Below are 14579 nucleotides of genomic sequence, written 5' to 3' on the forward strand. Positions count from 1 at the left end.
GAGCGCAGCATGCTCTTTTTAGAAACTGGAAAGCCACCATCTTCGCGCTCATAGGAACCTTGCCTATTTCCGTCCACAGGGAGCCGGGTCCTCGAACCAGGACTGAGGTATGGCGGTTGGGTTGTAGTGCTGACGGTCTCCACAGAGGGAAAGCAAATACTATCCTAGGCCTTTTCTGCTTCACGATCTTTACAGTTAATACGGTTATGTCATTAAAGATCTAGAGGGAACCTCAGATAAGCCAGTGGAGTACTTTCATTTTACACATGAAGAAACAGGTCCAGGGCATGTAGGCGGCAACCACGACATGCCTTTGGGGTGCCTGGTTCTCCAGCCAGGTTCCTCAACGCGGTCTTGCTGCCTTCCGCAGTTGGAGACTTTACCTGCTGCTTATTCAAGTGTCTGAAGCCTCACCGGGAATGGGGCTCAGCACAGTGGTGTATACACAGGAGACTCTCCACGAATGTTGATTTGTTCATTGACCTCATGCACTTTATTTTTCAAAAAATTCCTGTGAGCTGCCGTTTGGGGTTTTCCTTCTCCTACCACTATGTGGCACGCCCTCCCACGCCTTCGCCCCTGATGGCATGCAGAGGGGAGGGAGACTCGCCATGGAGGAATTGGTCCTCTTTCATCCAGGAACAAAGGCTTGGACCTGGAGCTGGTTGACTGCATTTTCATTAACTGGTGTGCCTGACTTCCTGAGCACTATGGGATGACTGGCCCGCACAGTCTCTACTTTTATCTTTGTGCATCATGGCTGGCCTGTTCCAGAATTAAGAATTCTGAGAGCGTCTCCCTCTGAGCAGGGATTAGCAACACACACGCATCCGCGAGAGCCTGAGGTGGGACTCAATCTGCCATGGAGGGAACTATAGGAATGCGGTGACCCTGCAGGAGAGAGCCGGCAGCCCCCGCCCCCCGCCCCCCGCCCCGCAGCATCTGGAGGGCCAGCCAGTGTGGGCGGGTGTCAGCGTCAGGCAAGTCCTCTCCATCTCGGGGTCCCTTCACGCATGGCAAACAAGATGGAGGAAAAGATCCTGTGTTCCTGTGCGGCAACAAGGACCTCCTCAAGAGGGGCTGCAGCTGTGCCTGGATTTCCTCCCAGTGGCTGCCCATGTGGGCTAACGTACTAGGTACTCAAAGGCGCTAGTTAAATGTGGTAGGAGCTGATGAAGGGAAAGGTGCTAGGCTGCCGGCCCCCCACGCCCCCAACACGGCCCGGGTCACTTTTGGATTTGCTAAGATAAGTGGAACATACAGATGAGTTAAGTGCTAAGTACGGGAGGTGGGGCAGCTAAAAGTCTACAATCAAAGGCCGTCTCTGGGGAGGCCAGGCCTTGGTGGGAGCTCTGGACATTTGAGGAGCCAGAGTCCTAAAGAGGAGAGGTCACCAGGATCTACTTCTTGGCAGTAATCCCCTCGCTGCCCAGCTGAGGGGAGCACAAGCTGTGAAAGTACGGGATAGACTCAGGTCACAGAAGCATGCTCGCTGCTGTCTCCGCCCCTTCCCTCTTCTTCAAGCTTTTCAGGGTAGGACCTAGGGGCCATGTGACCAGCTTTGCTCAAGAAGCAGCTTGTGTGAGCCCTGCAAAGGCCTAGGGCCGCCCTTCATGAGGCTGAGCTCTGGTGAGGTAAAACGGGGTAGCTGGACCCCCCTCGACCTCACCCAGAACCCAGCAGGAGCAGTACAGTGGCTCCAGGGGATGACTGTTTCTCCCTGTGAGTGACGAAGGGCTTGTTGGTCCATGCACACCACCTGCAGCTCCTCCGTGATTCCTGCCAGGAAGTTAGGATCCAACCAGCACGAGGAGGATTGCTAGCGCAGAGAGGGAGGGGCAGCATCCTGGCAGGTGCGAGGCGGCTCGGTCTGCCACCCACCGCCCCATCCCACTGGCCGTTGAGGATCTCCCGTGTGCCCAGGGCTGCGATGGTGGGGAGGTACATGGATAGGGGAGCACGGGACATGCGCCTGATCTCCAGGAGCTGCTCTTGGGGCACTGGGGAGAGCCAAAGGATTTGCAAGGAGATGGTAACTGGCCGTCTGCTTTCCAAGTTGAGTAAATAGGGATGCAGCCCAGTCCCCAGGGGGGACAGAGAAAGTTCAGCGGGTTTTTATTCACGGTTTCTTTACGTGTGACTGCAGCGAGGGCTGGAGGTGAGATTAGCTAATGCTTTTGTGTCCTCAGTGACAGGAGAACAGCACTGAAAAGCAGACAATATGTAGTCGTCTTCCCCAGGGTCACTGAGCCTCGTGTCCCCGGTTCGCGCGGAGCAGATGCACCATCCCCGGGAGGCCCTCTGCAGCCTCTCCCGCGAGGGCCTCGCCTCCCTGCCCTGGGTGTGTCTCTCCTGATTCTCCCTTTCCTTTTCTGAATCCTCCTCGGGGGAGAGGGGGGATGACCACTGATGTTCACAGAATTTATTGGGGCAAGTGCAACCCTTTGTTCTCGGCAACACGCTCCCCAGCCTGTCGTGATCTGCGAGCTCCCATGAGAGCACATGGACCCCCTTCTGAGAGCGTTCTTAGGCGCTCAGGGTCTGGTGACAGCAAGGGAAGAAGGGAGGCTGGGAGTTCTTGAGCTTTTCCTTTTTTATATTTCTAGCCCTTGGCTGGAATGGCCTCACTTTCCTGGATGTTCTACCCCCCTGTCTCTTCCTTCTACACTCGATGTCCTGTTTTCTGTCCTTTATTTCTAGCAAGACTGAGGATTGGGGATATTTGAATGAAGATGGAGAGCTCGGCTTGGCCTACCAAGGCCTAAAGCAAGTTGCCAGGTCAAACATACGCCTTTCTACTCGTGCCTGCCTTGTCTGTCCCGCCTGCTCGTGTCTACGCTTACCTGTTTCTCAGCTGGAGTGGAGGCCGGGGCGCGATTCACAGGGGTCACCCTGCTGGCGCGCTGTGTCCAGGCTCCGTGTGGATGAGGCGGCGAGGCTGCTTGTGGGGGTCCAGGCAACAGCAGCTGATGGCTCAGGGGAACCTCCCTGGGGTCAGGACACTGATGCTTGCAGGATTTAAGGAACTTGCTGCTTCAGTGGAAGATCCAGAACTTGAATCCTGTTCCATTTGATACCAGAATCTGAATCCAGAAGCCACTGGCCTTGAGCTGTGGCTGAGCAGTTTAGCAGGGAAGTTAGACACGCACAACGTGATGGTCCTGTCCCACGTTGGCTGCCTGCGTGTGGCTCTTCAGGGCTGTGGCATAGCTTGGCACATTTGGGCCTCCCAGCAACCGATGGGGCGGTGGTCCGCAGGCTTGTGTCCCAGAAGAGGAAGCTGAGGTGAGTCCATGCTGGCCCAGCTCCCTCAGCCTGGTGGTGGTAGGGCCAGGCAGAAACCCGATGCCCTCACATAGTACCTCCGGAGCGTTGCCTGCTGATGACCTGCTGGAGGTCCCGTTACAGCAATGAGAATCAGTTCTTGGGAAAAGAACGTTCAGATCAGCTGGTTTTTGAGGCAGTGTGTCTCCTGGCTCTGGGTTGCTATGTGGCCCCACTGCCCGTGAGCAAGGTGACCCCCGTCTCTTCCCTTGCTGGTCTCATGTGGATCAGAATGGGACCTGCCTCATGGAGTCATTACAAGGAATAGGGTTAACACAGGTGAAGCATTTTGTACATGCCTGGCACATAGTGCAGAATCAATATGAGCTGATATTTCTGTTATAATGGCTATTCAGTAAGATCTGCCCCCATTGAGAAGTTTGTTTTATTGGAGGGGAGAGCGTATGTGTAAAACCAGGTGATTCCTTGTGGCTCTATATCGCCAGATTGGATTTTTTTTTTTTTTTTAACGAATACAATAACAAAACTGAAAGCGCAGACCTATGCATTGGGAGACCTGGCTCCTAGAACCAGCTCTGTCACTGGCTGAAGCCTTAGAACTCTTGGCCTCAGAGGAGGTGGCTAGCCTGGTGCTTGGCCAGGGATTCTCGGATCTTGCCCAGAACCCTGGGCTAAGCCACCCAACTACAGTCTGTGTGGAGAATAAGAAAGCTGTGGGCACAAACTCACAGCACAAATCGGGAACCGAATCTTGGGGGAGAGTCCCTAGAACCTAGGGATTTCTATTCTTTCTTGATAGGTTTATAACTTGTGATGCTTTGAGTATATTGTAGGTAAGAGTGGATGCTCTCTATCCTATGTCCTCTAAAATGCTGATTTAATTACAGAACTCTTCTCCACAATCCTCATGTTATTAGCGCTTTCAGTTGATGCTGCCTGTGGCGAGCAAGTGAATCAGTCATTCCTCCATCATTTCTTCACTTGTATGAATCTGTTGAGAAGCTCCTGGGAGCCGGGCATTGCACCCCATGCCACTATGGAGCTGACTGAGCTGTGGAATACGTGGGTGCTAAGCTCTGGTCACCATCTTGGCATCCCTGGGAGAGACCGGGGTGAATTTTCAAGCATGTGGATCATGTCAGACAGCTTTTGACGTACCTTTTGTCCAGAACCTCCTACCTTTCTTTCATGTGATTGTTTACTGCCCTGAATCAGAACATTTGCTCTTGAACCCAAGAAGGTAGCACCTAGTTCACATTAATACTTCCTGAGGAGGAGGAAGCTGCTTAGGAAGCTTCACTAATCCTTTGCCTTTTCTCATGATGGACGGAACAGGTGTCTCCCAGAATCGCCGGGGGGAACTTTCAGACTCAGAGTCTTCTGAGACTTCTCTCCAACCTCCCCCAGATCTTCTCAAGGGCTTTCTGCTTCTGGTCATGACATCAGCTGATCTTAAACCTTCCCTAGATCATCCACCGAGAGTCTTCATTTCTGTCTTGACTAGAGAAAAAATTATATATTTATGGCCACAGATAAAAGTGGGGGTGGTGAAGAGAAAAAGGGAGGAGCTAATGTGTTGCTTTTATAAAACGTGCAGATGATCTATAGGGAAAATATGCAGGCAATATGGTTCAGTCTACTAGGGTTTTGTCTTAAGGAGATTCTTGTGAGATTTGGGCAGATGTGGATACTTTTATGTAAACGATGCTGTAAGAAATGTCTGCAGATGACATTTTGACACGGAGACAATCTCTCAATCCCAAACCGGTCACCTGCACAGGACGAGGAACGGCATAGGGGAGGGAGTGTCAAGAAAAAGGCCTCAGCCCAGGGGTGTGCGTTCGGTCCCTCCGCTCTTCCCGTCCTCGGAGAGGACAAGCTGGCCTGCTTGCCAGTCCGTTCCCCTCGGCGTCCTTCCCCTGTTGGGTTCGTGCAATCGCTGCCGCTGTGTGCTTGGCTGCTGCCCCGTCCCGTGTCCGTCCGTGGCCCCTCACTTGGGGCGCTGACCCGAGCCCCACGGTCACCCGCCCTCCTTGCCCCGCTGCAGGTTGCTGGAGGCACAGCTGCAGGCTCAGAGCCGCGAGCACGAGGAGGAGGTGGAGGGTCTCAAGGCGCAGGTGGAAGCCCTGAAGGAGGAGCTAGACAAGCAACAGCACACCTTCTGTCAGACACTGCTCCTCTCCCCGGAGGCCCAGGTGGAGTTTGGAGTCCAGCAGGAGATCTCCCGGCTGACCAACGAGAACCTGGTGAGTGATGTCACCCAGCGGATCCCACCCTGGAAAGTCGTGTTCTGGAAAAAGATGGGGCCAGCGGTAGCCTTTAGCTAAATAGGCAAGGTTTGCATCCTTGGCCCTACAGCAGGAACAGAGAACCTAGAAACCACCCATCAGCAAGGGTTTAAGACTGGGGTTGGCGGCTACCCGGGGGCCATGCTGGGCCCCAGGATTCTACCCCCTGCCCTCCAGGGCGGGTTGTCTATTCTCACACTGCTTCCTTCTGATTTTAGGACCTCAAAGAACTGGTAGAAAAGCTGGAAAAGAATGAGAGGAAGCTCAAGAAACAACTGAAGATTTACATGAAGAAGGTCCAGGACCTGGAAGGTGTGTGTTGGGGGGGGGTGAGGTGTGGGGGTGTTGTGAGGGGGGGTGTGGGGGTGTTGTGAGGGGGGGTGTGTGTTGTGAGCGGTGTGTTGTGAGGGGGGTGTGTTGTGAGGTGTGGGGGGGGGGGGTGTGAGGCACCTGTAGGCTCAGTCACGAGGGACAGACGGGAACAGACTGCCCGCTTCCCTCTGCCGACTCTTCCTGCTTCACCCGTTCTCGGATGCCTGTTCCCAGTCCAGCCATGGGATAGACTCAGTCAGCCCCCACGAACTCTCACATTCTCACTTGGCCAGAATCTGGACTAAGATAGGTATATTCAGCAGGTGTTTGGGTGCTTACTCTGAGCTCTGCACCGAGACAGTGGGCCTGTGGCCCTGCCCTCAAGGGGCTTAAATCTGGGAGGCAAAGCTTTTTGGCGTGGAAAAAATGCTACATGACACACAGACCCCAATCACAGGGGCCTCACTCCATGGGACGGTTAGTCAGGAAGGAGAAGGGTCGGTCTTGTGATTAAGTTTCCAAACTGGAATCTGGCCCAGAGAGATCAGGCAGGTTTAAATTTTCTTCCAGAAACATCCAGAATGTTCTTTCTCTGACTCCTTGCTATAAATCCGTCAGTCCCCAGCCCTTCTTGGCACATGCCACCTGGCATACCAAGTGCCTCTGGGCACAGCGCCCAACACAGGTGTCATTTGTTTAATCACCTGATTATGCCCACCTGCTGCCCTGAACGCAGGAGAAAGCCCTGGGAGGCCAGGGCTATCTGTTCTGTTCGGCCCTCTCCATCCCTGAATCTCTCTGTTCTCGTTGAGTTCTCATTCTCCTGGTCGCTCAGGCTTCAGCCTTCTCTCTTTCGTTCAGTCTTGAAGACCTATTGTTTGCTCTCCTTGAGTGCTTCTGTGCCTGCCCCTCCCCCCTAGTCCCCCCATGACTGCAGGGGCCTCCCAGTTCCCCACTTGTGCCCCTGCTGCTGTGTGTCCAGTCACCTCCTCTTTCCCCATGGAATGCGATGCTCCCCCTCTCCCGCTGCTCCCCTCCAGCTCACCCCGCCCCCACACAGAGCCTCCCCTGCAGCACACACCTGCCTCGGGGTGCTTCCTTTCCCCGCTCCTCTCCTTGTGCCACGCGGAGCCTTGTAGGACCTGGGGCCTGGTGAGGTTGGGGACCAGCTCCTCCCCACCTGGTTGTTAAGGTCCTGCCTGCGCTTCAGCCCTTCTCCTCCCTGAAGAGCTCCACCAATCTGTCTGTCCAGCCTCATCACCACCCACGCTCCACGCTCAGGACTCGGCACCTGGCCAACTTGTGCTGTAACATGTGCTTCCAGTTAAATGTATAGATGCATCTCCTTAGCTGGACTGGTGGGTCCGTGGTTGGCTACTCCATCTCATCTGCTGCCATGCTTAGAACAGTGCCCTGTAGGTAGCAGGCCCTCGGACACGCTTGGGGATAGCCCTGCAGATGCCCACCACCCTGTCCCATAGTGTCAGGCCAACGGAAGTCCTGAGCGAGGGGTGACACGGCCTTTGTACCCCCAGCCACAGCACCAAAATGCCTCTTGAACAATTAGCTTACATCATTGCAAACACTGCATTTAGCAGCCCTGCTCCTTGATCTGCCTCTGGGAGCTGGACACTTTCTTCCTCTCCTGCTGGCACCGTCCCGCTCCACGTCCGTGGGTCAGAGATGGTGCCCGGGCCTTGCCCACCTGAGGTTGTCCTGCAGCTGTCACGGCAGCTGCCCTGTGGCCATACACAGGGAACTGGGTCAGGCGGGCCTGGCCAAGGGCCCTGACGTCCTCTCAGACAGATGGTAGCCCCGTTTCTTACAGCTGGATGGAGAGAAACAGCGGCCTGGCGGGATGGGTTGTGCCTCCTGTGCCTTATGTCCTTCCCAAGTTTTCTCTGGTCTCCCTGCCTGGTGGGGTTTCCCCTATGCTTGTCCTGTGGGGCCTCCAGTGCCTGGTGCTAAGCTCCTTGGGTCACACTTGAAGCGTGGTCTGGGCTGCAGGGACAGACCACATAAGGGGTGTGGGAGCTCAGAGAACCCAGAACGCTGGGTCCCCAGACCCGAACAAACGCCACTGACCTAAGGCATCCCTACGTCTTAGGCCTACAGGCTGGAGGTCTCTGTTCATGCTCCCTGTCTCTTTCTGGCCCAGCTGCCCAGGCCCTGGCCCAGAGTGAGCGGAGGCGCCATGAGCTCAACAGGCAGGTCACCGTCCAGCGGAAGGAGAAGGACTTCCAGGGCATGCTGGAGTACCACAAGGAAGACGAAGGCCTTCTCATTCGGAACCTCGTGACAGGTCAGGAACCTCTGTGTCATCCCACCCCCCACTCTCCTCTTCCCCCCCACTCCACGGCCAGCCCAACATAACCCACTTCCCACTCTGCATCCCCCATCTGCACCACCCCCACCTCCCTCCATCCCCCTCCCTCCACGCAGCTGCATTTCTAACCGGCTCCAGGCCGATGCTGATGCTGTGGGGACAGCCTACCAGGCTCTTGGGAGTGGCTTTCCGCACTAGCCCCTGCTCCGTCCGGCTTCCCCATGCCTGCCTTTCTGCCGTGTACCCAGCCCAGTGCAGCAGCTGCCCACAGAGTCGGGGGAGGAGGCTTGGAGGGGAGAGTTCTGGATGAAAAAAGGAAGACTCTTGGGCAGCCTGGTCCTCTGGCCCCTGAGCCACGAGCTCCATGACTTGGAGCCTGAGGTGTCCTGTAAAATAGGGATGTGGGCAGTACAACAGATGGGAAATATAACAGGAGAAAGTGCTGTGCTAAAGCCACAGACCCTTCTCGATGTGACGAATGTGAAGTGGTCGCTTTCGCGGGGGCATTGGAATGTCAACTAAGAGGTAAACGTTATTTTAGAGAAATGGGAGTTTGCCAAGGTCCCACCCTGCTGAGCACTTCGCTGACGGCCGAGCACTACAGAAGCATGAGGGTGGCTCCAGCCTAGGGCAGATTTTGCTTCTGTTCTTTGCTTTGGGTATTTTCAGTAACAGTATTTTGGCTTTGTTTATAAAGGTTAATTCCCCCTAGAGTTGTCCAGCAGTTTGACGGAAGTCCTCTCTTCCTTCGACAGGCTGCATCTTACTCTAACTCTGCTAGGAATGAGCCTTTCATCTCTGGTGAATGAAACTCAAAGTGCCCAACAGTAGAGTCAAAAACCAATGAGGCTGCTTGTGCCAAACAGGTGGCTCCTTCCCACTGTCCCTGCTCAGGCGGCCCCAGATGAGGCCATCTCCCGCTAGGCTGCCTGCGCGCCGCACCAGTCCCTTTCCCTCTCGTCAGCCAAATGAATGCCAAGACTTTTATCTGACCTGCTCCTAGGTCCCCAGCACGGGCTAGGTGCTGTGGAGAATACAGAAATGTAGACCAAGTGTAGAGTCTATGGGAAGCAGGACTCAGATCACGATAGGACATTCCAAGACAGGACAGGCTGTTGGCAGGCTGTACGTGGGTCAGGCCCCCAGTCAGTGGAGAGGCTGAGGAGATGGTGTCAGGCCGTGGCACTCGGGGGGTGGGGGCCGCCTGTGGCCACTCAGCAGCCTACTTGATCTGTTCCTGGCTCTGAGGCTGTCTGGGCAGCTGCGCCAGGTTCACAGTTTCCAGACTGACAGTTAAGTGGGCTAAAGGTCCCTGCGGCCCAGGGACATGGGCTGTCTTTGGGAATGTGTCGTTTGCCAGGTTCTCCCGGAACCTGCTCTTGCAGTCGGCTGCGGAAGAACCCGCTGTGCCCGCAGCAGGAAGCGCTGCTGTGGGCTGCAGGGTGCTCCCCCCTGCAGCTGGCCCCAGGCCCCTGCTCTCGGCGCCAAGGGCGGTGCCCTCTGTGTGGGGGCCCGGGCAGGGAGCTACCCGTGGGCTCCTTTCCTTCTTGTTGTAAGGACCAGGCATTAGGAGCCTGTTTTATTGTTCTAGTCCAAACTATTAGGAATGTGTTTTTGTCATTTGGGACTTTTTAACTAGTTTCTGAAACTAGTCCTCGGGGGCAGAAGCTGTCTGTGTGTCCCTGACAGCTGCTCCCCTACCCCTCCTCCAGTCCCCCCCCCCCCCATGAGAGGTTATTCTTGGAGGAGCTTCAGGAAAATATTTGTATTTCAGGGACGACTGGGGTGGCTCCGTCGGTTAAGCGTCTCACTTCAGCTCAGGTCTTGATCCCAGGGTCCTGGGGTCGAGTCCTGTGTCGGCTCCCTGCTCCACAGGGAGTCTGCTTCTCCCTCTGCCTCTTCCCCAGTTTGTGCCGCTCTCACTCACTCTTTCCCTCAAATAAATAAAATCTTTGGGGCGCCTGGGTGACTCAGTTGGTTAAGAAACTGCCTTCAGCTCAGGTCATGATCCTGGAGTCCCAGGATCAAGTCCCGTATCGGGCTCCCTGCTCGGCAAGGGGCCTGCTTCTCCCTCTGACCCTCCCAGCTCTCATGTACTCTCTCTCTCTCATTCTCACTCTCTCAAAATAAATAAATCTTTAAAAAATAAATAAAATCGTTAAAAAAAAAAGAAAAGAAAATATTTCAGAGCAGGCTTCTCAGAGCCCCAAGCATCTGCTGGAATCTAACTCTTGCTGCTTGTTGCTGTCAGAGCTGAAGCCACAGACGCTGGCAGGCACCGTGCCCTGCCTTCCTGCTTACGTCCTCTACATGTGCATCAGGCACGCCGATTACGTCAACGATGACCTCAAGGTGCACTCCTTGCTGACCTCCACCATCAACGGCATTAAGAAAGTCCTGAAGGTAGGTGCCCAGCGCTGGAGGTGGTGGTTGGCGGCAGATGGACGGAAGCCCACACCTCCCCATAGCTGGGCTCTGTCTAGGCTCTCCTCACCTCTCCAGCTCTGAAGGTGGATGATAGAAGTGCAGCTTGCCAATGGAGCCGGGATGCTCAGGCTCAGAAATGGCGGGACGCCCAGAAATCCAGTGTTGCCATCCGGCCTCCTCCAGGGAGCCCTGGTGGTTTCAAAAACCCTTGACCAGAGGGGCTAGGAGGACATTGTGCCTCACTCGAGGGTGGGCTGACCCTGCCTGCCCTGCAATGACATTCAGGAGCACAACCTGAATATAGGTCTTCTCCCAGGCCTTTCCAAGGAGCTGGCTGCCTGCTGCCCAAGCAGGGTGCTGGCCCAGGGAAGGGTGTAGACATTTATTAGCTTCTGAAGTGAGGAGGCCCGGACCGGGACAGGGCTGCTTACAGGGCACTGGGGCAACTCCACCTAAAGGCACTTGGCCCCCTACCAGTGTAGTGACAGCCAATGCAGTAAGAGGCTGGCCCACAGGGAGGGGGTGCCAGGCCACAAAGAAGCTATGATGAGAGCTAAGATTTTTGAGGGAGATCAGCCCTCCATAAGATTTGTTCCTCCCCACAGGCCCAAGCCCCAAGTAGCACTGCTCTCGGAGACTGCCCTCCGTTATACACACTGCCACTTCGGGATGCAAGCCATCCTCAAAAGCACAGAGTCCAGACCAATCCCGAGACCTTCCGAGCCGCTATCGCCTGCCCCCCTCTCCCTTCTGGGAATGTCACGCCAGCCTGTAGCTTCTAGCTTCATCCCAGCTTTTTCTCAGTAACTGCACCTCCTGCCCAATTTCATCCAGTCCCGGCTCCAAAGAGACCTGCTGGTGACTCTCAGGTCTGAGTCGCCTGCCTCAAGCCCTAACCCAAGCTCTGTCCGGGGGCTTGTGCCAGTCTGGGCCCGTCGAGGGCTGACTTGAGAGGTCACTGCCTCAGGGAAACTTTACCGAGTCCCCGGGCTCCACTAGCATGCCCAGCCCTACCCATCACTTTCTGTTCGACCCCCCTGTTTTATTGTCATCGAAGCTCCTGCCTCTGACATTGAAACAGGGACAGTTTTATTGACCAAATGGGCCCCGTGCTGTCACTGGCCTGACGACAGAAACCGTGTCGTCGTTCTCTGGGCTGTGTGACCACCTCTCTCACCACGTTATGGTTTAGGGTCATTTCCCAGAGGGTTGAAACCATTGGACATCCGGTCTCTAGATCAATGGGTTACCAGAATGTTTCACTGGCGTGCTCTTCATGTCTCTTAGGTTGGATCACTGGTAGTTCAGAGCCTTCCCAGGGCCAGCTGCCCGGGGGTTAGCCTACAGCCCGGGGCTGCCCAGGTGTGCGCCGCCGATCAGGGAACCGGGGTGGGGGTCGCTGTGCCCCTCCCAGGAGTGAAGGAATGGTAACGCGGCCCCTGGACAGTGGGTCTCGTCTTCATGCTGGGCATCATGCCTGCCTGGGGTATGCTGAGTAATTTTGGAGACCTGGCAAGAGAGGTACCAGGTGGGTATGTAACCAGATGGGAGCCACTACTCCTAACGAGGGATGCCTTTTCCTTGTCACAGAAGCACAATGAGGACTTCGAGATGACCTCGTTCTGGTTGTCTAATACCTGCCGCCTCCTGCATTGTTTGAAGCAGTATAGCGGGGATGAGGTGAGTGCTAGCATAAGCCCAACCCGCAAAGGGCTCTTAAAAACCACTAAAGTACTGCAAATCCTCCGTCAGATCCTCATTTCCTTGGACACAGCAATGTGTGTTCTGCTTCAGGGCAGATCTCAGCTCAGAGGGGGGGGGTGTCATGGAAGGCAGCCCTGCTCTGTCCAAATGTGGTTCCTTCTACCCTGAGGAGAGGATGCAAGGTCTGTGGAGCGCCCTCTGGGACCTCGGGCTCTGGGCACGACTTCTACCTGGTAGCTAGAAGCAGGGACAAACAGGCCACAGTACCATCCCAGGAGCCCCAGAAAGCACCCAGAATCATGTAAGTAGAATTGGTGGGGAAATGAGTTTACATGAGCCATCCTTCATCCAAGAGCCCCCGGGACTCTCCAGGGAGAGCCTTGTGACCTTAAATTTCAGAAGCAGTCGTGGAAGAACGCCATTTCCGTGAACGCCTGAAGAAGGCTTGGTCAGTTGTCTCGCACATAAGACTGTCTCCTAAGCCAGCCAAGTCGTTTGTCTGTTTTAAGGCAGACACCAAGAAGAGGCACAACATGATCAAACGACATTTGTATACCTTGACCTTTAAGGCCCAGCTTCATACTTCTAACCAAATTTGATTCCTCGACCTGCAGTGCAACTGACTGCATTATTTCATATTCCCCTCTGGACCTCGAGGGCCCAGCTTCGTCTGGAACCCACCATTCCCAACACTGGTCCCTGAAAGAACTGTGCCCATGCTCTGCATTCAGCCCGGTGGCTCGGTGACACAGGGCATGTCCTCGCTCCAGTAAGAATCCCACCTCACCCCAGACACCACTCCCAGGCCCCTGGGCGTTGCCTCGACTTTTCCTCTCTCCACTTCCTTTTTCACTTTTATTGAGAATAACATATTGGGGGGCCTAAGACCCGAAGCACAGTCCAGCCAGATCTGTGTAGTCTGAATAAAGAGGGAGAAAAATATGTATCTTAGCTGTCACAATGATTCCCTCCTTGACCTGCTTTTTAGTTTTTATGAAAAAATGCTTTGTAATATGACCTGGTCTGAGAGGCTTTGCTGGGGATGGTCGCCCTTTTGAAGACGTTGATTTTTTTTTTTTTTTTTTTTTGGCTGCTCTTGGTTTACCTTGGCCTCTGAACACAAAGGGATGTTGGTCACATGAATCCTTTTGATATTAGCAATTCTGTTAACAAAGTTATTTCCTCTTGTTAGTATAGAAAGCAAAGAGGACAGGGCACTGTAGCAGTGAAATCATTTCCGTTTGTCTATTAATTCTGATACCCAACAATAGAATCTATGTAAAACTTCTCATTATAAAAGCATAATCTGACCCAGGGTCCTACCTGCTCCCTTAGTGGCTGTGCATTTCACGTGGTAAAGTAACCTGGCCTGTTAGGGTAATGGGACAGAGAATCAGGATGGATCTCTCTTTCCCTGGACTGGCTACCAACCTCGGTTTGCTGCTCTAGGAAAATCACCGGCCCACGATGTGGACCAAATGATTTAGGCTTTTTAAATCAAGCAGCTCCTCCGACTTCTCTGTCATGCTGAGCTTTTGCTCTGCTTTCAAGTTCAAGGGCCATCACTGAGGCCTCAAGGAACTGACAGGCTCTTGTGGAACATCATATTAACAGAGCCTGGTGGAGCCCCACAGATAGGGTGTCATGAACGTGACGGAGGCCTGGAAGTCCTGCTGAGCCCGGCAGACCACTGAGCCTCCGTAAAGCACCCTCTCTCTCTGCAGGGCTTCATGACTCAGAATACTGCCAAGCAGAACGAGCACTGTCTTAAGAACTTTGACCTCACTGAATACCGTCAGGTGCTGAGTGACCTTTCCATCCAGATCTACCAGCAACTCATTAAAATCGCCGAGGGTGTGTTGCAGCCTATGATAGGTAAGCTGGCGCAGGAGATCTCCAGTGCTTGTTGTAGGGCCAGAAATGATGGTGAGCACTGCCTGCTTTCAGGGAAGCCAGTATGTTAGGTGTGGCCTCCAGGAAACCAGAACCTTCCCACTGAAGGCAGCAAGGAGGTGTGTGCTGTGTGCTCAGGAAGAGCTATGAAATCTTCCATAGGTAATATATACACATTCAAAACAGGTATAAATGCATATACAGTGAACCAATATAACCCTCATGCCCATATGTATACTTTATTCTTGGAAAAATAAAAGCCTTAAGCAGCGCACATGAAGGAACACAGTAGCAAGTTCTCATGCAATAAGTATTGAGCACTCTGTCCAAAGCAGTATACATGG

At 54.2% G+C, this 14579-nt stretch overlaps 1 protein-coding gene across 2 annotated transcripts in view; it reads left to right on the forward strand.

Annotated features, from left to right (window-relative positions):
• MYO5B (myosin VB) overlaps nucleotides 1-14579 on the forward strand; it is a 356309-nt gene that overhangs the window by 330728 nt on the left and 11002 nt on the right. Inside the window, exons 30-36 of one of the 2 annotated variants that reach the window (XM_028098354.2) lie at nucleotides 2701-2778; nucleotides 5333-5531; nucleotides 5792-5885; nucleotides 8044-8187; nucleotides 10463-10614; nucleotides 12229-12318; nucleotides 14067-14217. In XM_028098354.2, the coding sequence (XP_027954155.2) occupies nucleotides 2701-2778; nucleotides 5333-5531; nucleotides 5792-5885; nucleotides 8044-8187; nucleotides 10463-10614; nucleotides 12229-12318; nucleotides 14067-14217 (908 nt within the window). The remainder of the gene's footprint in view (nucleotides 1-2700; nucleotides 2779-5332; nucleotides 5532-5791; nucleotides 5886-8043; nucleotides 8188-10462; nucleotides 10615-12228; nucleotides 12319-14066; nucleotides 14218-14579) is intronic. The other variant, XM_088019706.1, reaches the window with a different exon arrangement.

This window comes from Eumetopias jubatus, unplaced genomic scaffold (assembly GCF_037043125.1).
Source record: "Eumetopias jubatus isolate StellerSeaLion01/CBP00866 unplaced genomic scaffold, mEumJub1_p1.0 scaffold_16, whole genome shotgun sequence".
NCBI classification, from domain to species: domain Eukaryota; kingdom Metazoa; phylum Chordata; class Mammalia; order Carnivora; family Otariidae; genus Eumetopias; species Eumetopias jubatus.